This window comes from Heptranchias perlo, chromosome 19 (genome assembly GCF_035084215.1).
Source record: "Heptranchias perlo isolate sHepPer1 chromosome 19, sHepPer1.hap1, whole genome shotgun sequence".
NCBI lineage: Eukaryota > Metazoa > Chordata > Chondrichthyes > Hexanchiformes > Hexanchidae > Heptranchias > Heptranchias perlo.
This window is the reverse complement of record NC_090343.1, coordinates 37,961,573-37,986,633: the sequence shown is the minus strand read 5'-3', so window position 1 is coordinate 37,986,633 and position 25,061 is coordinate 37,961,573. Positions and strand designations below refer to the sequence as shown.

The 25,061-nt window shown below is 42.7% G+C and overlaps 1 protein-coding gene across 1 annotated transcript in view; it reads left to right on the top strand.

Annotated features, from left to right (window-relative positions):
- Positions 1–25,061, top strand: part of ctnnbl1 (catenin, beta like 1) — a 220,812-nt gene that overhangs the window by 50,616 nt on the left and 145,135 nt on the right. The window contains exons 3-5 of the mRNA XM_068000628.1: positions 2,973–3,079; positions 5,800–5,941; positions 6,892–6,987. Of these exons, the coding sequence (XP_067856729.1) occupies positions 2,973–3,079; positions 5,800–5,941; positions 6,892–6,987 (345 nt within the window). The remainder of the gene's footprint in view (positions 1–2,972; positions 3,080–5,799; positions 5,942–6,891; positions 6,988–25,061) is intronic.

The following is a 25,061-nucleotide window of genomic DNA, read 5'->3' as shown; positions in this document are numbered from 1 at the left end:
ATTGCCTGCCAATTGTGTGGCACGAATTTTACTTGCCATTTATTAGCTCAAGTCTGGATGTTGTCCAGGTCTTGCTGTGTGCGGACATGGACTGCTTCATTACCTGAGGAATTGCAAATGGAGTTGAACACTGCAATTATCAGCAAACAGCCCCACTTCTGACGTTATGCTAGAGGGAAGGTGATTGAAGCATCTGAAGATAGTTGGGCCTGGGACGCTGCCCTGAGGAACTCCTGCAGCAATGTCTTGAGGCTGAGATGATTGGCCTTCAACAACCACTGTCATCTTCCTTTGTGCCAGGTATGACTCCTGCCACTGGAGAGTTTCCCCTCTGATTCTCATTGACTTTAGTATTATTCGTGCTCCTTGAGGCCAAACACTAGATATGGGCACACTGTAAATGGACCTGTGGTGGGGGGGGGGGGGGGGGGGAGTTGGTGGATCACTGAGAAGAGGTATGCCTCTTGTCAGCATCAGCTGATACTGGCAAATGTGCTTTACTTTTGGAGCCAATAGCCTGGAGAAGCTTTGAAGAGCCAGTTGCAAGTGAGATTTTTTTTGTGTTACACCTGGACAGAGCTGACCTTTCCTTTGACAGCTGGTGGGCCTCTGAGACCACAGGACTATTTTACCCCCCACCCATCGTAAGAAATTCTGACCAGCAGTTATGGGATTCCCAATGGGCAATCCCTTGGGATGTTTTACTGCATTAAAGGTGCTATATAAATGCAAGTTGTTCTTGATTTTAATGGAGGAGGAGCAGTACAGGATGGATAAAGGAGAGGCAGCTCTTGAGGAGGATATGCCCTGCAAAATATCCCATTGCTCAAAGGATTAACAGGCCAGACAGATCTTGTGGAGAATTGTGAGGAGCTCTACATGAGAAGAATGTACTTCACAAAGGAGTTTATATGAGAGCTGTACCAGCTTCTGCAGATGACCTGAGGCCAGAATTCAGACTGTGCACCATGTGGGGCCTTGGTATAATCTATGTTGAGAATGCTATTATCGAGCTAAACTTAACTCTCAAGGTGTTAAGTTCATATTAGGTGTCTGAACCAGTGACCTGGAAGCAACTAAAGATAATTTGACATTCCAGCGATCAGACTCACACAGTGTGGCTGTCATAGACCTATTGATTTTAGATTCATTGCCAAGTTGGGACGGTGGATTCTGCTCTTGGTGGGGGATGTGATAGTCAGCTTTGACTAAAAGCTGACATTGGAGTCATGCTTTTTAAAGAGAGAGACGGGCTTTTGGGGTGTGAAGTAAGCTGCAAGAGCAGTCTGGTTTGTTGGAAAGAAAGCTGCTGAGGGCCTTTGCTGAGACAAAGGTTAGAAATGCTGGAGGATAGGCGATCTCTTGTTTATGTCGAGTAAGATGACCCACTGAAATGGGAAAGTGTGACGGCTGTGAAAAGTTTTACCAATTGAACTAAATGAATCCAGCGATAACTATTGCTCTGTCCATTCCCCTTACAGTGGAATAAAACAGCTAAACAATGCAGACCAAGCTTCTCCACTTAGTGTAAACTTGGTCTGTCTCAGAGAGATTGAAGCCATGCACTTGTGGAAGACATGAGGAACAAAGGGATGATGTAATATTCTTGGGTTATGCTATATCGTACAAGTAAATATAAGGCAGTGTCATCTTCCATAAAAGTTAGATGTTCAGACCGCTTGAGGGAGCGGCTGGACCAACTGAGCCGAGAAGGTATCTACAGCAGACCCGAATTTGTAACTGGAACCAATGCTTTACATTTTATTACACATAGATAATGGGTAATTTCAAATAAAATGTGGATACTAGTGCTAAGCTGTAAAGCTTAGAGCTGAAGCTGTCATTAAAAAAAAAACCTCTCAGTAGGATTTCTTTTGGCTAGCTTCAATTAAAACTGTATTTCATGTAAAAATCTGGGCTAAATAATAGGTAATACTCAATGTAGAATTTAATTAAAAATTATATTTCTGAACTTTGTCATTGTTTAATTTTTTCCCCTAGAAATTAATTTTAGGATATTGCTGTTGATCTCACCTGCATCTAATTTGCATAATAGTGATACAGTACCACTATTTGGAAAATCTGTGGTTGCCGATTGCAACTTCATTGCTAACCCTACGAATCCAGTTTTCAAAATGTTACCTTTTCTTATGTATAAACTTGCCTTCCCTCCACCATTTCAAGGAAAATCTTTTAACTTCCATTGCTGAATGCTGTAGAGATGTGCTGACAACCCCAAAATTTGACTGATGTTTCTACTCTCCTGGAAGGCTTTGGTGCACAAATTGCCATCATAATTCTGTGTTAACTATCAAAATAGAATTAGGTGACAGCATATTAGAAGTGTCCTTTTATCACCACTAGACTAACAAAGTCTCCTCTCAGGCTCTTTAGGCTGCTAAGTAAAATATAAGTGGGCACTGGCAATCCTGTACACTGTAGATGTGTGCAGAACTACCTCAAATTTGATGTAGTTGGTATCAACTCAGCAGTCTTGTGCTTTGGCCATAACTATGCATTATGGAAAATTAATATTCCGCCATATTGACACTCCCTTTTTTTTCATCCCAACCATAAGCACTATCACCAGCTCCTCTGAGGTCTTACCAGTAATTCTGTTAGTGGCCTTGGAGGTATAAGAAAACTGTGTGAGCTGAGTTAGCCTTCTGTATGTTTTTGGGAAGTTTTATCCATGGGGAGAAGCCTCCACACTTGGGTCCAGCTGAGACTGGGAGATTCTTGTGCATTGAATAGCAAGAATGATGTAAGAATTTTGTAAGTATTATCCTTGTCATTCAGTACATACACCTGTTTGTAATATGTCACTGCATATTCCTTTTTAAAGGTCAGGTGTAGAAGAAAACTGGAAGATTGAAGTTGACTGCGATGAACCTGACTTTGGTGGTGGTGCCTTTGGATGCAAAGAAGAAAAGTTTTTCCTTAACGATTAAAGTTGTTTTCCTTTGCTTCAGGCTGAACCTTTGGATGAAAGCTCAGTGAAGAAGATGATCCTAACTTTTGAAAAGAGGGCCTACAAAAATCAGGAGCTGCGCATCAAATTCCCAGATAATCCAGAGAAGTAAGCACTTGTGTCTGCATTTATTAATTCTCACAAGAACTTGCATTAGTTTTTTTAAAATATAAATATATTTTAGTGGCGGAACTTGGGTGTGTATGTTTTTATTCTATTATATTCAAAAATGTATTCTCTTTGTTTCTCCTTTTCTTGCTCATTATTACAGGAACTCTGGCAGCAATAGTAATACTTGCGAATAATCTCTTGCTTGCCAACAGTGATCATTACTGTTCAAGTGATTATTCATGGCTTGAGTTGTATATCACCTGTGTGGCACAATACTTTTAATTGCCTTATTAGTCTTTGATGGAGCACTAGCAAAAGAATTCACTGTGTGAGATTTTCCTGTTGGTGATAATGGGGAACTGCATTACCCACAGCAGCTAAATCCATTTTTTACCTGATAGTACCAGCATAATTGGACTGCTGGCAGGTTTCTTTTGTCATCATTGATTTGAATGCCTGTGGTTGCTGGGGTTCAAGGAAGGAGCGGGGTAGGGGAACTGCCAACTCGTCGATCTCTTTGTATTGAGTCACCACTGGTATAAGTGATACCCGTTGAGAGCTGCCCTTATCTGTACTGATTGGTGGTTCTTGTTGTGAGTTCTAGCTGTCAGTGGGGCAGCAGTGCATTGCAGACTTTGTATTATGTTGAAGAATTTTAAAAGTACCTATGCACTTAATGAAGTGGCATGCTTTCATCGTTGGTAGAATTACCTCCTGCTGCTCCCTGAAGCATTCTTATCACTGGCTGACAAAAACTGCATGTCGCACTATAGCAACTGGATTGTGGAAATGCAAACTCTGTATTTGTAATGGTGCTAAGCAAGCAAATAATACTGCCAAATCAGTGTCCATCTTTCCTGCAACCCCATGTTTGAACGTCTCCAATCAGGATTCCGTTCCTGCCACAGCACTGAAACGGCCCTAAACGTGTCACAAATTACATCCTCTGTGACTGTAGTGCGTTATCCCTTCTCGTCTTTCCTGACCTCTCTGCAGCCTTTGACACGGTTGACCAAACCAACCTCCTCCAAAGTCTCTCCTCCATTGTCAAGCTGCGTGGGACTGACCTGGCCAGGTTCCACTCTTAGCTATCCAGTCATAGCCAGAGAACCTCCTGCAATAGATTCTCTTCTCTTCCCCCCCATTGTTACCTCTGGAGTCCTCCAAGGATCTATTTCTTGGCCATCTCCTACTTCTCATCTACATGCTGCCCCTTGGCAACATCATCCGAAAACATGACATCCGGTTCCGCTGTACCGATGTATGCTGACAACACCTAGCTCTTCCTCACCACCACCTCTCTTGACCCCTCCACTGCCTGTATATTCAGACTGCTTGTCGGACATCCAGTCCTGGATGAGCTGCAATATTTTCCATTGAAACATTGGGAAGACCGAAGCTATTATCTTCGGCCCCCGTCGTCACTAATTCCATCCCTTCCTGGCTACTGCCTCAGGCTGAACCAGACTGTTTGCAACCTCGGCGTCCTACTTGACCCCAAGCTGAGCTTCTGACCCCCATATCCTCTCCATCACAATGACTGCCTACTTCAACCTCCGTAACATCATCCCTCACTGCCCCTACCTCAGCGCATCTGCTGCTGAAACCCTCATCCAAGTTTTAGTTATCTCCAGACTCGACTATTCCAATGCTCTCGTGGCCAGCCTCCTGTCTTTCATCTTCCATAAACTTGAGCTCATCCAAAACTCTGCTGCCTGTATCCTAACTTGCACCAAGTCCCATTCACCCATCAGCTCTGTGTTCGCTGACCTACGTTAACTCCCAATCCACCAACGCCTCGATTTTAAAATTCTCATCCTCATGTTCAAAATCCTCCATGACCTTGCCTCACCCTATCTCTGTGACCTCCAGCCCTACAACCATCCAAGAACTCTGCATTCCTCCAATCCTGGCCTCTTGTGCATCCCCCCACTCTCTTTGCTCCACTATTGATGGCCATGCCTTCAATCGACTAGGTTCTAAGCTCTGGAATTCCCACCCGAAACCTCTTTACCTCTCTACCTCTCCTTCTTCAAGACCCTCCTTAAAACCCTCCTCTTTGACCAAGTTTTGAGTCACTTGTCCTAATAGCTCCTCCTTTAGCTCAGTGCCAATTTTTGTCTGATCACACTCCTGTGAAGTGCCTTGGGGCATTTTCCTACATTGATGGCGCTATTTAATGCAAGTTTTTGTTGTTGTTGCAATGGATGATATACGCCACATTAAATCCAAATGGTTCAGTAATTCCCACCTATTTAATTATCCACAGATGATTTTTGTTTCATATGTTTGCACAATGAAAATATATTTTTTTTAATTGTGTACTCTGCCTCTGCAGTATATATAGTGAGATATAGGTTACCAGTGTTGCTGTATATTGAAGTGCAAGGTTGAAATGTGATTAAGGATTAGATTTTAGAAGCTGAGAAATTTATACAGATCATCTGAACCTTGAGAATAGTACTATCTCCAGTTTGGACATTTGTCGTACCATGTTTTGTGCGCAACTTTGCATATAAGCAAATTTCTGACAAAAACCAGATCACATGTAGCCTGTGGCCATCTTCATCCTTGGACTTTATGATGGAAATAAACAGCACACAAAATTAAGTGTTGATGTAAAATTACATCTTCATCAGAAGAACAAAGTTCAGCAAGTTGTTCATTCCTTAATGTTACTCAAACATTTTAATTGGCCTGTTCTGCTTGACTTGCAGGTTCATGGAGTCAGAGTTGGATTTAAACGATATTATACAGGAGATGCATGTGATTGCCACCATGCCAGATCTGTATCACTTGCTTGTGGAACTCAACGCTGTACAGTCCCTGATTGGACTCCTCGGCCATGAAAACACTGATATCCTTTAGATGTTGGCAAGATGCTAAATAAGATCTCTTGAGAACCCGATGGTATGCATCTATCATCCAAGATTTTTATACAGAGGGACAAGTGTTTCATGGTGTGCTGATGCCATGCTGATTTCATAGGGCTAGTTCATAACATCATAACATTCAGGATATTAGTTGCACGTAGCCATCTTATTTGAGCATCAGTAAATTAGAGTGTGTCCTGTAACAGATCTATTTTCGGGCTATCGGAGGTATGCCAAAAGAACAGCGATGATACGGACAAATTTTATGGTCCATTTACAAATTGCAACCTTTTGTTGTGCTCTTTGTTGGTCCACCAGGTAGCAAATTGTAGTGACCTGCCTCAGAGGAGTTTTTTTTAGCCGCACACCAGCAATCATGTCCAGTTTTAGCTCTGAAGCTCCTAACAAATAGTGTTCTTAAAATGAGACAATGAGGGCTATAAATCAAATATTTTTTTCTGTACTTTAACAGAGTATTATGCACTAAATCTTTTGACAAGTCAGGGACTAGTGTTTTTAAAAAGTGCTGTTTATTTTTAAATGAAAATTCTAAAAGCAAATATTATGGAAAACAATTAGAAAGTCCGTACCTGTGCATTAAGTCTTGCTTTTTAAATGATAGTTCAGTCTTCAATGTTAAATGAGGACCTGAGAATTAAACTGCCATGAATATAACCTTTTAGAACTATAGAAATTTTACGACACAGAAAGAAGCCATGTTCACATGTCTGTGCCAGCTCTGTGATAGAGTAATCCAAAGCTAAACCTACTGTTCTGCTTTCTCTCCATACCCCTGTATCTTTCTCTGCTTCAGTCCAGGCCTCATGGTGGCTGTTCAATATTATTAATAAAACAAATGTTATTTCCATTTAATAACATTGTTTATGTACAGATTTTTTTAATATGCATAGAATGATCTTTAACGAGTTGTTACATGTATCCATTGCGGTGGTGGACCTGCTTCAGGAGCTGACTGACATAGACACCTTGCACGAGAGTGAAGAAGGAGCAGAGGTCCTCATAGATGCTTTAGTGAGTGCAATGCTTTGTGTTGCCCCTTATGATGGAACATTATTAGACTGGATGACTTGACTCTATTCTATTGATTGCACAAGAATCTGGCTGCTGGTGTGAAGTTTTTTCTCCTCTTACTAAGTCAGCTGGTATATTTCAACTTGTTGGAGCTCTCTTATCCATTTTACATTTAGTCACTTCTGTATTCAAGAGCATTGCAAAAATGACTGAGATTTTGTAACTTTCCCATAATTCCCTGATGGTATTGTAATCTCCAGTGCAGTTAAAATGACATCCGTGCCTCTTGTAAACCACATGACGACTTAAGATTAGTTTTTGCCTATCTTTGTAAAGCTTACATTTTTGGTTTTAACTTGAAATATTTGGGCGTGTAGCTTTTATCTGCATCAAGGTAGACACATGCAAGAAAGAACAGACACTATTTATACATGATCGTCCTGGAGAGACCATCACATTCAGTTTGGATCAGGATGAGCTGAATTAAATGTGATTTCCCAGGGTTTACACTTATGATTGTCCTAAATTTACTTCCTGCCCTGGGTAGTATTGAATTGTCAGCCACACATACACTCTTTCTTCTCTGCAGAAAATTGTAGGCGATTCAAACTAAGTATTTTTATACTTGTCTAATATGAGTGCCCTGGTTTGTAACTGAATGCAACTCTGATGTCAAGGTGAGAGTCAATACTTAAGAGTCAGCTGAAATTCGCAATAAGTACAAATTTACAGTTGATTCCCACAATGTAAAACTAGGCCAGAGTGCTCAATTACATTTTGATAGTCCATTACGTTAAAGATTCTGAAAGAGCCCATCTGAGATTCAAAGCCAATCTGTGTTACGTTGACATGGCTACATCTATCAGTTACTTAAACGAAGTGAATATACATTTTATTTAAAAATTCATGGTATTTTCTGAAGCTACGGACTGTTTAGAAATTGTGAATAGAAATTGTTGCATTAGATGTAACGATATTGTGCAGTATAGTAAGGAGGTGATGTGGGGGGTAATTTTAACTCCCAAGAACGGCTGGGAAGCGAGAGGGTGGGAAGTTCAAAATAGTTGTTTTCTGGGTTGCAACCACAAAATTTTCTGACTTTGCTTTCCTGGTGGGAAGTCTGTACTTTTACGTGCCCATGTTAAACCCAGAAGTGGAGCTGGGTTCTGGTCACGACCTAAGAAACAACTATTTTTAACTCCCACCCAACTCCAACCCACCTGTTCTTGGGAGTTAAAATTATTCCCCTGTATAGTTATCTGCCATTTGTGCACCCCAAGCTAGGCATTAGTTTTTGGAGCTGCAGGACTTGCTTCATTTTCTGTTACCAGTAAGCCAGATGGTAACTGTGGCAAAGGTGAGAACCTAAGCAACATGGAATAATCTAGAAGGGTGGGGCGGGGGGGAAGGGTTAAAAATTAAATTGTATTATACCTTTATTTGTTTTTATTGTTTGATTATTTGTCATTCCTCCTTCAATAAATCGGACCATCAAAAACAAGCTTTCAGATGAGCTATCTTCACTCCAGGTTTTATAAACTGCAACAAATGCAGTTCTTATCTCTAAAGTCAGCGGAAACAATAATACCCACACTGACTCAATACTGTATCTGTGCATGCATGTTTATAGATGGAGATGATCTATTACATGAATTATTCATATAAGCACATCATGATACATAAATATAACTGTAATTTTTGCTAAACTTTAGAACTAATTTGTATGCTGTTCAATATCAGCTTGATCACGTTCCAAAAATGTTGAGAGCTCATTTTCTTATTCAGCCAAAAGATGAAAGTGAAGAACGTTAGATTTTCTTCACTAAATCCTTGCTTTAATGAGAGATGTGTAAGAGTCAAAGGTTACTTTATAACCAAGGCTGATGCATTTCTATGAGCCAGTACATTAGAAGGGGAAAATCTGACCATTTCCGACAAGGAATATGTGAAGACTAAAGTTCAATATCTTATTCACAGCAAGAGTACACTTCAAACTTGCTGCTAGTAACCAGAAATCAATCCGAGAATCTTCAAATTCATCCGGCAATTTTGGAACAAGTTCTCTTCTAGCTTGTAGAGTTGCAACAGATCATTCATGGAAGAGTTTTAGTTGGTGCCATTGTTGCTGTGTCTCTGCACTGTGATCAAATTATAACTAGGGTGTGTCAGAATGTTATATAGTTCAAGGATCTTTGCAAAAGCACAGAGCTTGAGCAAAATACAGAGTGAACTTCTAACAGAGTGAAGTACTAACAGAATGAGGACATTCAACTTGAATTTGGTGAGTGTGAGAATTAGGTGCAGAGGGGGAAGGAAGTGCTAAGTGATTTAAACCAAAGAATTATAGACTAAGACTAAGCATAGCAAAAAGGGAGCCGCAGGAGGAATGAAAACAAGGCAAGGAGGAGCGCTGAGGGTAAGTCAGTGAGTATTTAGTTCATTGGTTAGTGTTTTTGGTAGTTGTTGGGAGTAATAGGAGCGGAAGTGGAGGCCCGAGAACAGAGCGGGGACATAACGCTGAGACCAACTCAAACACAGGCAGAGGTTTGCAAGAGTGACATCAGAGGACAGCTGGTTGGTGAGTAATACATTTTTTTGCGCTCTAAACTAGGGGAATGGTTTAAACTAGGAACCTATAACTGGCTAATACTTCATTAAATTAATAACTTAAACTAGATAAATTAATTTAAAAATAACTAAAAATAAAGCAAGTGAATAATTTCATAAAAACTTCAAGTAAATAAATAAAACAAGATTAGATAGAGATGGCAGTACAGGTGGTGTGCTGTAATTGGAGTGTGTGGAGAGCAGTGTGATCCCAGGCAATCACATCCGCAGTAAGTATCGGCAACTTGAGGAACTTTGGCTCAGAGTTGTTGAGCTGGAGTCCAAGGTGCAGACATTGCGATGCATCGGGGAGGGGAACAGTTACCTGGACACTTTGACCCAGGAAGCAGTTAGGTTAGGTAGTGGTTTAGATTTGGTTAGTGGTCAGGGACAAGAGGATGTGACTGCGAGTCAGGCAGGTAAGGGGACCCCCAAATGCAGTGGTGGAGGAGCCTCAGCCTTTGCCCTTGTCCAACAGGTACGAGGTACTTGCTAACTGTAGGGATGAGAAAAAAGACTACAGGGAGGATGGGCAAATTGACCACTACACCATGATAAAGGAGGCCATTCGAGTGGGGGAGCGAAAAGGAATGTATTACTGTTAGGGGATAGAATAAAACTGGACGGACCACACAGCATCGGACCACTAGGCACTGGCAAGACAAAGGCAAACCAAGACCAGTCAACCCTGCAAAGTCCTCCTCACTAACATCTGGGGACTTGTGCCAAAATTGGGAGAGCTGTCCCACAGACTAGTCAAGCAACAGCCTGACATTTCCATTCTCACAGAATCATACCTTTCAGCCAACGTCCCAGACTCCTCCTCCACCATCCCTGGATATGTCCTGCCCTACCGGCAGGACAGACCCACCAGAGGTGGCGGCACAGTGATATACAGTCAGGAGGGAGTGGCCCTGGGAGTCCTCAACATTGACTCCGGACCCCATGAAGTCTCATGACATCAGGTCGAACATGGACAAGGAAACCTCCTGCTGATTACCACCTACCACCCTCCCTCAGCTGATAAATCAGCACTCCTCCATGTTGAACACCACTTGGAGGAAGTAAGCACTGAGGGTAGCAAGGGCACAGAACGTACTTTGGATGGGGGACTTCAATGTCCATCACTAGGAGTAGCTTGGTAGCACCACTACTAACCCAGCTGGCCAAGTCCTGAAGGACATAGCTGCCAGACTGGGTCTGCGGCAGGTGGTGAGAACACCAACACGAGGGAAAAACCTACTTGACCTTGTCCTCACCAATTTACCTTTCGCTGATGCATCTGTCCATGACAGTATTGGTAGCAGTGACCACCGCACAGTCCTCGGAGATGAAGTCCTGTCTTCACAATGAGGACACCGTCCATCGTATTGTGTGGCACTACCACTGTGCTAAATGGAATAGATTCAGAACAGATCTAGCAGCTCAAAACTGGGCATTCATGAGGCGCTGTGGGCCATCAGCCGCAGCAGATGTATTGTACTCCGCCACAATCTGCACCCTCAAGGCTCGGCATATCCCTCACTCTACCATTACCATCAAGCCAAGAGATCAACACTGGTTCAATGAGGAGTGTAGAAGAGCATGCCAGGAGCAGCACTAGGTGTACCTAAAAATGAGGTGCCAACCTGGTGAAGCTACTACACAGGACTACATGTGTGCTAAACAGCAGAAGCAGCATGCTGTAGACAGCTAAGCCATCCCACAACCAACGGATCAGATCAAAGCTCTGCAGTCCTGCCCACATTCAGTTGTGAATGGTGGTGGACAATTAAACAACTAACGGGAGGAGGAGGCTCTGTGAACATCCCAGTCCTCAATGATGGCAGAGCCCAGCACGAGTGCAAAAGACAAGGCTGAAGCGTTTGCAACCATCTTCAGCCAGAAGCGCCGAGTGGATGATCCATCTCTGCCTTCTCCCAATATCCCCACCATCACAGAAGCCAGTCTTCAGCCAATTCGATTCATTCCACGTGATATCAAGAAACGGCTGAGTGCATTGGATACAGCAAAAGCTATGGGCCCCGACAACATTCCGGCTGTAGTGCTGAAGACTTGTGCTCCAGAGCTAACCGCGCCTCTAGCCAAACTGTTCCAGTACAGCTGCAACACTGGCATCTACCCGACAATGTGGAAAATTGTCCAGGTATGTCCTGTCCACAGAAAGCAGGACAAATCCAATATGGCCAATTACCGCCCCATCAAGTCTACTCTCAATCATCAGCAAAATGATGGAAGGTGTCATCGACAGTGCTAGCAAGCGGCACTTACTCACTAATAACCTGCTCACCGATCTCAGTTTGGGTTCCACCAGGACCACTCGGCTCCAGACCTCATTACAACCTTGGTCCAAACATGGGCAAAAGAGCTGAATTTCAGAGGTGAGGTTAGAGTGACTGCCCTTGATATCAAGGCAGCATTTGACCAAGTGTGGCACCAAGGAGCGCTAGTAAAATTGAAGTCAGTGGGAATCAGGGGGAAAGCTCTCCAGTGGCTGGAGTCATACCTAGCACAAAGGAAGATGGTAGTGGTTGTTGGAGGCCAATCATCTCAGCCCCAGGGCATTGCTGCAGGAGATCCTCAGGGCAGTGTCCTAGGCCCAGCCATCTTCAGCTGCTTCATCAATGATCTTCCCTTCATCATAAGGTCAGAAGTGGGGATGTTTGCTGATTGCACAGTGTTCAGCTCCATTTGCAACCCCTCAGATAATGAAGCAGTCCGTGCCTGCATGCAGCAAGACCTAGACAACATCCAAGCTTGGGCTAATAAGAAGCAAGTAACATACCCGCCAGGCAATGACCATTTGCAACAAGAGAGAGTCTAACCACCTCCCCTTGACATTCAACAACATTACCATCACCGAATCCCCCACCATCAACATCCTGGGGTCACCATTGACCAGAAACTTAACTGGACCAGCCACATAAATACTGTGGCTACAAGAGCAAGTCAGAGGCTGGGTATTCTGCAGTGAGTGACTCACTTCCTGACTCCCCAGAGCTTTTCCACCATATACAACGCATAAGTCAGGAGAGTGATGGAATACTCTCCATTTGTCTGGATGAGTGCAGCTCCAACAACACTTATGAAGCTCGACACCATCCAGAACAAAGCAGCCCACTTGATTGGCACCCTGTCCACCACCTTAAACATTCACTTCTTCCACCAGCGGCGCACCATGGCTGCAGTGTGTACCATCTACAGGATGCATTGCAGCAACTCGCCAAGGCTTCTTCGACAGTACGTCCCAAACCCGCGACCTCTCCCACCTAGAAGGACAAGGGCAGCAGATGCGTGGGACCACCATTACCTGCACGTTCCCCTCCAAGTCACACACCATCCTGACTTCAAAATATATCGCCGTTCCTTCATCGTTGCTGGGTCAAAATCCTGGAACTCCCTACCTAACAGCACTGTGGGAGAACCTTCACCACACTGACTGCAGCGGTTCAAGAAGGTGGCTCACTACCACCTGCTCAAGAGCATTTAGGGATTGGGGCAATAAATGCTGGCCTTGCCAGCAACGACCACACCCCATGAATGAACAAAAACATAGTCAGGGGGATAGATACTGTTGTCTGCAGCCGTGACCGGAAGTCCGGAAGGCTGTGTTGCCTGCCGGGTGCCAGGATGAAGGCCATCTCCTTGCGGCTGGAGAAGAAGTTGAAGCAGGAGTGGGAGGATCCAGTTGTCGTGGTCCACGTAGGAACCAATGACATCGGTAGAACTAGGAATGTGTTTCTGCTGAGGGCGTTTGAGGAGCTAGGGGCCAAATTAAAAAGCAGAACCTCAAAGGTAATAATCTCTGGATTACTATCTGAGCCACGTGCAATTTGGCATAGAGACATGCAGATTCAATGGTTAAATGCATGGCTGAAAGAGTGTTATGGGTAGCAGGGGTTTCAATTCATGGGGCACTGACATCAGTACTGGGGAAAGAGGGAGCTATTCCGTTGGGATGGTGACCACATAAACCAGGCTGGGACCAGTGTCCTGGCGAATCGAATAGCTAGGGCTGTGGATAGAATTTTAAACTAAAGAGTGGGGGAGGGTTCAGGTAAGGTTAAATTTATAAGTCTAAAGAGAAAAGTCAAGGCTGCAGAGCAGAGTAGCGATTTGGGTAGCCCTGATAATAAAGGATGAGATAAAGGCAGGAGTGAGAAAGGATCTTAACTCAGAAAATTAGGATGTGGAATCAGTATGGGCAGAGCTAAGAAATAACAAGGGGCAGAGAACACTGGCGGGAGTAGTTTCTAGGCTCCCTACCAGTAGTTATAGTGTTGGACAGAGTATAAATCAGGAAATTAGAGGAGCATGTAACAAGGGCAATGCAATAATTGTGGGGGATTTTGAACTTCATATAGAGTGGGCAAACCCAATTGGCTAAAGTCGTTGGGAGGACGAGTTCATGGAATGCATTCGAGACAGTTTTCTAGAACAATATATCGAGGAACCAACTAGGGAACAAGCTATTATAGATCCAGTATTGTGTAATGAGACAGGATTAATTAGTAATCTTATAGTTAAGGATCCTCTGGGGCAGAGTGATCATAATATGATAGAATTTCATATTGAGTTTGAGTGATGTAGTTAAGTCTGAAACTGGGGTCTTAAATTTAAACAATGCCAATTGTGTAGGTATGAGGGGTGAGTTGGCTAAGGTAGATTGGGAAATTAGATTAAATGATATGACGGTAGATAAACAATGGTGAACATTTAAAGAAATAATTCATAATTCTCAACGAATGTACATTCCCTTGAGGAATAAAAACTCCATGGGAAAAATGATCCAACCGTGGCTAACTAGAGAATTTAAGGATAGTATTAGATTAAAAGGGGCTTACAATATTGCCTTAAAGAATAGTAAGCCTGAGGATTGGGAGGGTTTTAGAAATCAGCAAAGGATGATCAAGAAATTGATAATGAGGGAGAAAATTGAATATTTAGAGTAAACTAGCAAGAAATATAAAAACAGATTGTAAGAGCTACAAGTATGTAAAAAGGAAGAGATTAGAGAAAGTAAATGTGGGTCACTTAGAGGCAGAGACAGGTGAAATTATAAAGGCAGAGACATCAAACAGATATTTTGTATCTGTCTTCACAGTAGAAGACACAAAAAAATGCCAGAAATAATGGGGAATCAAGGGCCTAATGACAGTGAGTAATTTAAAACAATTAAGATTAGAAAAGAAAGGTACTGGAGAAATTAATAGGACTAAAAACCGACAAATCCCCGGAGCTAATGGCCTACATCCTAGGGTTTTAAAGAGGTGGCTGCAGAGATAGTGGGTGCATTGATTTTGATCTTCCAGAATTCCCTAGATTCTAGAACGGTCCCTATGGATTGGAAGGTAGCAAATGTAGCCACGCTATTCAAGAAAGGAGGGAGAGAGTGAACAGGGAACTAAAGGCCAGTTAACCTGACATCAGTAGTAGGAAAAATGCTAGAATCTATTATTAAGGACGTAGTAGCAGGGCACTTAAATCATAATATGATTGGGCCGAGTCAGCACAGTTTTATGAAAGGGAAATCGTGTTTGACAAATTTAGTAGAGTGTTTTGAGGATGTAACTAGCAGGGTAGATAACTGGGAAGCAGTGGATGTAGTATATTTGGCTTTTCAAAAGGCATTCGATAAGGTGCCACAAAAAAGGTTGTTACATAAGATTGGGGGTAATAGCGTGGATTGAGGATTGGTTAACGGACAGAAAACATAGTGGAATAAACGGGTCGTTTTCAGGTTGGCAGGTTGTAACTGGTGGGGTGCCGCAAGGATCGGTGCTTGGGCCTCAGCTATTTACAGCTGGTTTTTAGTCCTATTAATTTCTACAGTACTTTTTCTTTACAACTCTTAATTGCGTTAGCCATGATCTTATTGAATGGTGGAACAGGCTCGAGGGGCCGTATGGCCTGCTCCTCCTATTTCTTATGTTCTTAAATCAACAAGGTGAAGATTCCCATATCCCTTAGCATGCAGTTTCCCGGTTTTCCGAGTTGAAGTCCAGCAATGAGCATTTTTCTGTCTGATCCTTTGCATGTGGTTTCTCTATTAATTCAGCTATTATTCTGGTGAGTTTACACTAGGACTGATCTTCAGAATCCTGATCACTTTCACGTGAAATCAGGAATTGCAGTAATATTTGAAGGGGCAAAATAATAATTCAGGTTTTTCTTTATGGTTTCTAGTAGATCTCTTATGGTGTTCCTTATGGTTGGGGGGTGGGGGGGCGGGGGAAGTGCGGGGTTTGTAATAAGAGGTAAAGCAGTTCCTGGTATGTTTCCCTCATGAAGGTGTGCCCCTTTCAGATTTGTGCTGCCGAGCTAAGCAGTGGGGAGAGGGTTTTTTAGGGCTTCAAAAAAATGTGAAGGGGGGGGTCCAGGGTGCCAGAAAGAAGGACGAGTTTGCATACATATAGAGCCTTAAGTTATCTCTCGGCATGTTCCAAAGTGCTTCATGTCCAATGAGTTATTTTTGAAGTGCAATCACTGTTGCTCTGTAGATGAACATGGCAGTCATTTTGCGCACAGTAAGGTCCCACAAACAACAATAACCAATTACTCTATATTTTTGTTGATGGTGTTGGTTGAAGAATGTTGGTTAGAACACCTAGAGAAACTTCTTGCTCTTCTTCGAATAGTGCCATGAGCTCTTCAACATCCACCTGAACAGGTAGATGCAACCTCAGTATAATGTTTCATTCCGAAGGACAGCATCTCCAATAGTGCAGCACTGCACCAAAATTGTCAGCCTAGGTATCATGCCCAAGTCCTGCAGCTGACACGTGGTAGGACTGGGGGAGAGTTGGGGTACAGAATTATGAAGATAGGTGACAGAGGAGAGGGTGGGGAGGAGAAGAGAGGGAATCCATGTTTGGGGGGATAGGGAAGCTGGGGTCTGGTTGCAGTCGAATAGGGCTAGAATATGGGATTATTTGGGGAGGGTCTGAAAAGCTGGTAGTGTGTGGAAGGGAAGTGGCTCTATGACCCGTCATAACTCAAAGGCAAGGAAGACCTGGGAGACCTTGGGGCCCAGAAGAACTTAAAGGGAGGAAAAAGGTGGGTTAACTGGGAATTGGGGGGAAAGGAGAGAGGAGTTGTGTCTGTGTCACATTGATCTGCCTTTGTAAGCTTTCCAGTGAGCAGCATCAGTCAATAATAATGATGTTTTGAAGATTGCTGCTAGAAAGCCTGGATTCCTTCAAAATGGAACACACATGTTAGTCAGTAAATTACTTGCCAAATTTTACTTTCCAGGAGAATTCTGAAATGGGACTTGGGACTTGGGACCTGGTAGTACTTGGTGGGTTCACAAGTAAAATTAGAAGGACCAGTTGGGAGTAGAGGCAGAAGGTCCAACTGGGGACCACAGCAATCAAACATTTCATGAACTTTCACTGGCTCAGACTGTGCTCAGAAAGGCAATTTAACTTGTTCGCCCCTCTGCTGTGCCTCGCTCAATCCAAAGCCTAAGCGCTAATGTTGTGAATTTTAAATAAATGTCAACATCCAACAATAAGAGTTAGAAATCCCCATAGAAGGAGAGGGGACACTGAAGCCAAAGAAGGAGATACTAGGAGGGATGACCAAAAGCTTAGTCAAAGAGCTGGTTTTAAGGAGGGTCTTGAGGAAGAGAGGGAGTTGGAAGGATTTAGGGAGGGAATTCCAGAGCGCGGTGCCTGGACGACTGAAGTTCCAAATGCTCAGGCTCCCAAACAATATTGAAATCCAAAGCCTGTCCAAGCATCTAAGCACTGAAAATGGAGCAGAATGTAATGAATGGGAATTCTTTGTGTTGGTTGGTTCAAATCTCACATTCAGTTAAAAATAGTTGGCATGCTTTAAGAACATAAGTGGCACAGGGCACATCCAATGCCTGCAGACACACGCAAAACTTCAATTATAAATGTAAGGAGTCGCACGACACCAGGTTATAGTCCAATAGCTTTATTTGAAATCACAAGCTTTCGGAGCTTTGCTCCTTCATCAGGTGACTGTTTGACTATAACCTGGTGTTGTGCGACTCCTTACATTTGTCCACCCCAGTCCATCACCGGCATCTCCACATTCAATTATAAAGACTGATATTTGTTATATTAGAGAATTACATAATAGTGTACTATTATTGTATTTATCTTTATTAACTTTCCAAGTATAAAGTCTCAAACTTCAAATTTTAAATTTATTAAAATATTGCATTTTATATTATTTGCTGCAAGCATTACTTTTTCAATCACTAAAATTGCCTGACTAATTCTGATATTTAAATTTGCTTCTTACATGGTTTTGGCTGAATTTTGGAACTCAGTGCAGCTCACTCGGGAGCGAAGTGGAGCAGGTCTTGAACTTGTGGCCGTCCCCACTTCATGCTACAGATCATTAATGTGCTAACCTTCAGGGCCTCACACTGCTCACTGTAAAGTTGGTTCTAGCAGGAAATACACCATCTAACATATTTCACATATTACGTGTATTTGTTTTTTAAGTGTGTCGCCTATAGTTTCCAAAAAATAAATTTGGAATATTAGATGCGGTACCACTTCCAGTTTAATTTGGACTGCAGTGAACGTGGTCGTCAGATGTAGTGTTATAAACCTAGTAGAAGTATGTGACATTATGAACATTTTGAGTTATGTGAGCCAGAATTTTAATTGGTATGACTGTATTTGTGAATTCATTGCAAACAGGTCTGCAGAAAGAAAATTTTAGAAAAAAAGTCTTAAATATTTTGGTAATAAACTATTGATTTGATATAATATTCATTTTAATATTCTACACTGATTTATTTTAATTTTTTAAAAACCCAGTTCTATAATTTGTTTACTGGGTTAAAAATAAAGTTGACATAGAATGTTGTAAATAGCAAATTGAGTGAGATTCATGTGCACAGTTAGAGAAGTACAAAATCAGAGTAAACTCTATTATCGATGTGGTGAAGTAACAGAAAAACCCCATTATGGGAATCAGATAATGTCTTTGTTCTAAGCTGTTTTCTTGGTATGTCAGCAGATTCTGGACTGTATAATCACACGCTGGTTCAGTGTATCAGCACAGTTCCTGAATTGTTTATAAAGGCACACTGAAATTCACAGATGGTTGACAATTTATTATTTAGATTTATTGGGAAGGGGAGGAGCAAAATGAAGAATGAATCAATACATTTAAATACAACCCAGATAAGTTCTCTGAATAGAGAAAATTGGATAAGCTTATTAAAGCAGTGATTCTTCTAACAGTAAGATATAAAATTGCTGATAAAATGTTTTTTTGCCATTAATGTAAAAACAATTACAGATTTTTAAAAAAAAAAACTCTTAAAACGAAGGAGCTCCTTTCTCTCATAGAAATAGGTTGGACAAGTTAGGGATCTGTATCTGTGCGTAGCTGTTTCCTTGACGACATGTTATTGGGAAACATGGAGTCTGCTTACTGCATTGTCTAACTCAAGGTGATCTCAAATTACTGCTAGGGTTTGTCATTTAAAGGTTTGCCACTTCACATTTTTTTTAAGTGAACCTTTTGGATGATTGTTTTTATTTCATTGGAGTTTTATTTCAATAAAATATGAATTGTACTCTTCTTCCTCTCTGACAGTAATTCTCAGTGTGGTTTTCGAAATGTACAGTATTTCAGTGCCGTTCCAGATCCCTACTAATATCCAAAAGTAGTCCTTAACCACTTAACAAAAGCAAGACAAAACAGAAGTATGACGTTTAATGTTTGCACATTAGGATGTCAAAAGAAAAACGTAATTTGAAAAAAAACCACCTACAGCCCAGCCATGTGTTCTTCCGAGGAATTTTGCAATGGTAGGTTGAAATCGTTCACAGCAGGAGAGCACTTTTTCAAGGGCCGAAATATCTTCGGTACAATTTTTTAAATTATCAATTAACTTCTGTAAAAATTATTTCAAATTTAATGCATATAATAAAAATGAAACATTTTTGTCTCATGTTAGCTCACTTAATTCAGTTATGCTATTAAGGAGTTGAAAGAAAGTTACACTCTGAGAAGTCCTGTCCCAGCTTAAATTGATACTATTGTTTTGAGGACAATCTACCATAAATTTGCATAAGGGAGGAACCAAGCCACACAATTCAAACATAAACATGCTGCGGGATTGGTTCAGATGTGTGGTTGGCAGGTGCACACAAATGTGATATCGTACAACCATGTTTGAACTCTAGAAATAACTGGCTGCTTTCCTGTTTTATTCCCTCCTCCCCAAAACTATCTCAAAAATGTTACTTGTATATATGCCTTAAAAATGTGATTTTAATTAGAGCATCAGGTAGTGTAATGGATTTAGATTCTTGTAGAGGGGAAAAATTGCATCATCATCAGCTTCTCTTTAAATGGGGGCATGTAATTTTTGTTTTGTGCATGCTTATCAATAAAACCAAGAGGAATGTGAAGGAGCTGGAGGAAGATATGTCAAACACAACAAAATACATGTGTATCTTTTAAAAGACTGAGAGTCCCTTCAGGTTCTACTGTCCTGCGGTCCAAAGACAACGACAACAACAACTTGCATTTATGTAGCAGGTTCAATGTAGAAAAACGTCCCAAGGCACTTCACAGAAGTGCAATCAGATAAAAATGGAAACCAAGCCAAAGGAGTGCTTGGTCAAAGAGGTGGGTTTTAAGGAGGTCTTGAGGAACAGAGAGCGAGGAGAGGTGGAGAGACTTAGAGGGGGAATTGCAGAGCGTGGGGCGAAAAGAGTATTGGATGCACAAGAGACCAGAGTCAGAGGCACAGAGAGTTCTTGGAGGTTTTTTTTTATTCGTTCATGGGATGTGGGCATCGCTGGCGAGGCTGGCATTTATTGCCCATCCCTAATTGCCCTTGAGAAACTGGTGGTGAGCCGCCTTCTTGAACCGCTGCGGTGCGTGTGGTGAAGGTTCTCCCCCAGTGCTGTTAGGAAGGGAGTTCCAGGATTTTGATCCAGCGACGATGATATATTTCCAAGTCGGGGTGGTGTGTGACTTGGAGGGGAACGTGCAGGTGGTGTTGTTCCCATTTACCTGCTGCTCTTGTCCTTCGAGGTGGTAGAGGTCGCGGGTTTGGGAGGTGCTGTCGAAGAAGTCTTGGTGAGTTGCTGCAGTGCATCCTGTGGATGGTACACATTGCAGCCACTGTGCGCCGGTGGTGAAGGGAGTGAAAGTTTAGGGTGGTGGATGGGGTGCCAATCAAACAGGCTGCTTTGTCCTAGATGATGTCGAGCTTCTTGAATGTTGTTGGAGCTGCACTCATCCAGGCAAGTGGAGAGTATTCCATCACACTCCTGACTTGTGCCTTGTAGATGGTGGAAAGTCTTTGGGGAGTCAGGAGGTGAGTCACTCGCCACAGAATACCCAGCCCCTGACCTGCTCTTGTAGCCACAGTATTTATGTGGCTGGTCCAGTTAAGTTTCTGGTCACTGGTGACCCCCAGGATGTTGATGGTGGGGGATTCGGCGATGGTAATGCCGTTGAATGTGAAGGGGAGGTAGTTAGACTCTCTCTTGTTGGAGATGGTCATTGCCATGCACTTGTCTGGCGCGAATGTTACTTGCCACTTATGAGCCCAAGCCTGGATGTTGTTCAGGTCTTGCTGCATGCGGGCTCGGACTGCTTCATTATTTGAGGGGTTGCGAGTGGAACTGAACACTGTGCAATCATCAGCGAACATCCCCATTTCTGACCTTATGATGGAGGGATGGTCATTGATGAAGCAGCTGAAGGTGGCTGGGCCTAGGACACTGCCCTGAGGATCTCCTGCAGCAATGCCCTGGGGCTGAGATGATTGGCCTCCAACAACCACTACCATCTTCCTTTGTGCTAGTTATGACTCCAGCCACTGGAGAATTTTCCCCCTGATTCCCATTGACTTCAATTTTACTAGGGCTCCTTGTTGCCACACTTGGTCAAATGCTGCCTTGATATCAAGGGCAGTCACTCTCACCCCGCCTCTGGAATTCAACTCTTTTGTCCATGTTTGGACCAAGGCTGTAATGAGGTCTGGAGCTGAGTGGTCCTGGCAGAACCCAAACTGAGCATCAGTGAGCAGGTTATTGGTGAGTAAGTGCCGCTTGCTAGCACTGTCGATGACACCTTCCATCACTTTGCTGATGATTGAGAGTAGACTGATGGGGCGGTAATTGGCCGGATTGGATTTGTCCTTTTTGTGGACAGGACATACCTGGGCAATTTTCCACATTGTCGGGTAGATGCCAGTGTTGTAGCTGTACTGGAACAGCTTGGCTAGAGGCGCAGCTAGTTCTGGAGCACAAGTCTTCAGCACTACAGTCGGAATGTTTTTGGGGCCCATAGCCTTTGCTGTATCCAGTGCACTCGGCCGTTTCTTGATATCACGTGGAGTGAATCAAATTGGCTGAACACTGGCTTCTTTGATGGTGGGGAGATCAGGAGGAGGCCGAGATGGATCATCCACTCGGCACTTCTGGCTGAAGGTGGTTGCAAACGCTTCAGCCTTGTCTTTTTGCACTCACATGCTGGACTCCGCCATCATTGAGGATGGGGATGTTTGCAGAGCCTGCTCCTCCCGTTAGTTGTTTAATTGTCCACCACCATTCACGACTGGATGTGGCAGGATTGCAGAGCTTTGATCTGATCCGTTGGTTGTGGAATCGCTTAGCTCTGTCCGTAGCATGTTGCTTCCGCTGTTTAGAATGCATGTAGTCCTGAGTTGTAGCTTCACCAGGTTGGCACCTGACTTTTAGGTTCGCCCTGGTGCTGCTCCTGGCATGCTCTTCTACACTCCTCATTGAACCAAGGTTGATCCCCTGGCTTGTTGGTAATGGTAGAGTGAGGAATATGCCTGGCCATGAGGTTGCAGATTGTGCTGGAATACAATTCTGCTGCTGCTGATGGCTTACAGCACCTCATGGATGCCCAGTTTTGAGCTGCGAGATCTGTTCTGAATCTATCCCATTTAGCACGGCGGTAGTGCCACACAACATGTTGGATGGTGTCCTCAGTGCGAAGACGGGACTTCATCTCCACGAGGACTGTGCGGTGGTCACTCCTACCAATACTGTCATGGACAAATGCATCTGCGACAGGTAGATTGGTGAGGACGAGGTCAAGGTCAAGTAAATTTTTCCCTCGTGTTGGTTCGCTCACCCCCTGCCGCAGGCCCAGTATGGCAGCTATGTCCTTCAGGACTCGGCCAGCTCGGTCAGTAGTGGTGCTACCGAGCCACTCTTGGTAATGGACATTGAAGTCCCCCACCCAGAGTACATTCTGTGCCCTTGGTGCTTCCTCCAAGTGGTGTTCAACATGGAGGAGGACTGATTCATCAGCTGAGGGGGGGCGGTAGGTGGTAATAAGCAGGAGGTTTCGTTGCCCATGGTTGCCAGGCTGGAGGAGGTTACAGAAAGTGGGAGAGATGAAGTCACATAGAGATATAAACATGAGGATGAGAATTTTAAATTGGAGGCATTGGGGACAGAGTCAGTGGATGTCAGCAAGCACAGAAGTATTTGGAAGAATGAAAAGTGATATCAGTGATAAAGATGTTTAAAGTTAAAAATTCTTTATTGAGTTCTGCATTGAAGTGGCTGGGCTTAAATTAGAATAGAATGACTTGTTTAAGAAAAGAAAACTGTACCATATTACTCAACAACTGGGCAATGAAAATAATTTCAAGGAGGCTGAAGACTGATTGTACAGACTGCAGAACCAATCCCAGAGGGAGGTTAAAGAGCCTTAGAAATTGATGTCCTTACAGAACTATTGCAGACACAATAATTAAAAATTCATCAATGTGCCTGAGGGTATTTGCAATTGAAGTCTGCTTTCAGGAGATCACGGGAAACTTGATGGAGATGCAGTTTGACGATTGCTTCAAGATAAAATTTAGTCATGGAGCCCCCCCACCAGTCAATGTTATAACTTCAAAGGCCCCAACTTAGTTCTTTATTCTTGGTGCTCCTTGATTTGGTTGAATTGGAAGAAATGAGAAGTAATCTTCACAATTCTCTTTGGAATGTAATGCTTGTTGGATAGGAGAGATTCCGATACTGATCGGTGGGGAAAAATGTGGATTGGGAAATGGCACAAAATTGAGATGGACAAAGGATTTAACTGGATAGTCTCTATTCTTTCCTTAGTTGGAGGGCTGAATTTATTGTATGAAACATCTGATCCCAAATGTCAGCTGCAAAACAGCATACTACTGCTGGTGATGCCCATTATTTGCCTCAAGATTCTGCATAAAATGCATAAGTCTGGACCATGAGACTTTCTTTCCAGATGTCTCTTTGAAAAACTAAAGATGATTAGATTTCCTGAACCTATCCATACACCACACAACATTTATAAGAGTGTCAGCTTCTACTTTGGCTTCACTTTCATAATGTGATTTGTTTATGGATGGTGGATGGGAAGCTAGACAACTTAATACCAGTCTTTTGCTTTTGACTTAATACCATTGCAGCTCTTGCTCACAAAACCACTACTACAGCAGATTTAGGGATAGCCCAATATAAAAGGCAGGTTGTGAAATGTTTTAGTAGTTAAGAAAACTTTGGTCCTCCCAGTCATGCTGTGGTTTAATCCTTTGTCTAAAATATTAAAAGGAGTGGATAGAGCAACTAATTGTTATGTAATTTGTCCAACGGCAGCTACAAATTCACCTCCCATTTATTGACATAATTAAGGGGTATTAGGCACTTAAGTTCACTCCTTTTAGAGGGACATGTCGACCAGAGAACGCTTACTAGAAAACTACATCTAAGTGGTCTCTGACCTTTGCTATCTTAATGTACTTAAAATTACCTGAGAGATGCTCTTGGAAGGTGGAGGTTTTCTGTGAACATTGGCAGAAATGGCGAAGGGGATGCATACCCTCAGGAAGAGATGTTAGTACAGTTATGGGCATTGATGCACTTTATGTTAACAGGATTCACTCTATTGCTTGAACACTGGAAAGAGAAGGAAGGGAGAGATGGGTTATTGCATGTCTTTTGCCCTTGGTTGATGGAATACTAGGGACATCAGAAGGATCATGGATTGAGATTATCCAGAGTTGATTCATTCTTCTGAGGTTCTGGGTGTATTACAGATAACACAGGGTGAAAGTAAAAGTGATACTGAACTCTTGCTTATAAAGTGCCTGATGGCCAGGCACTGGAGAAATAAGACTTTGCTATGGATGGATTTCTTTCTGATCACAAAATGAGGTTTGGATGGAAAAAAGCCTTGAAGCTCATTCTTTCAGAAAACTAGCCCCATTGTTCTCCTGTTACAGCATCTAGTTGTTTCTTCCATGAGTGTAGTGTCCTGGCCTCAGTCACACATCCTGGCAACCCGTTCCAGCTGTTCATCCTGTAAAGAAAAAAGGTCTAGTCAAAGCACAGAGGAAGTCTGCAACATTTTAGCTGAGAATCTATTCTGTCTCTTGGTATTTTTTCAGATCCCTAATAAAGTCATGTTAATAATAAAAACAGAAAATGCTGGAAATACTC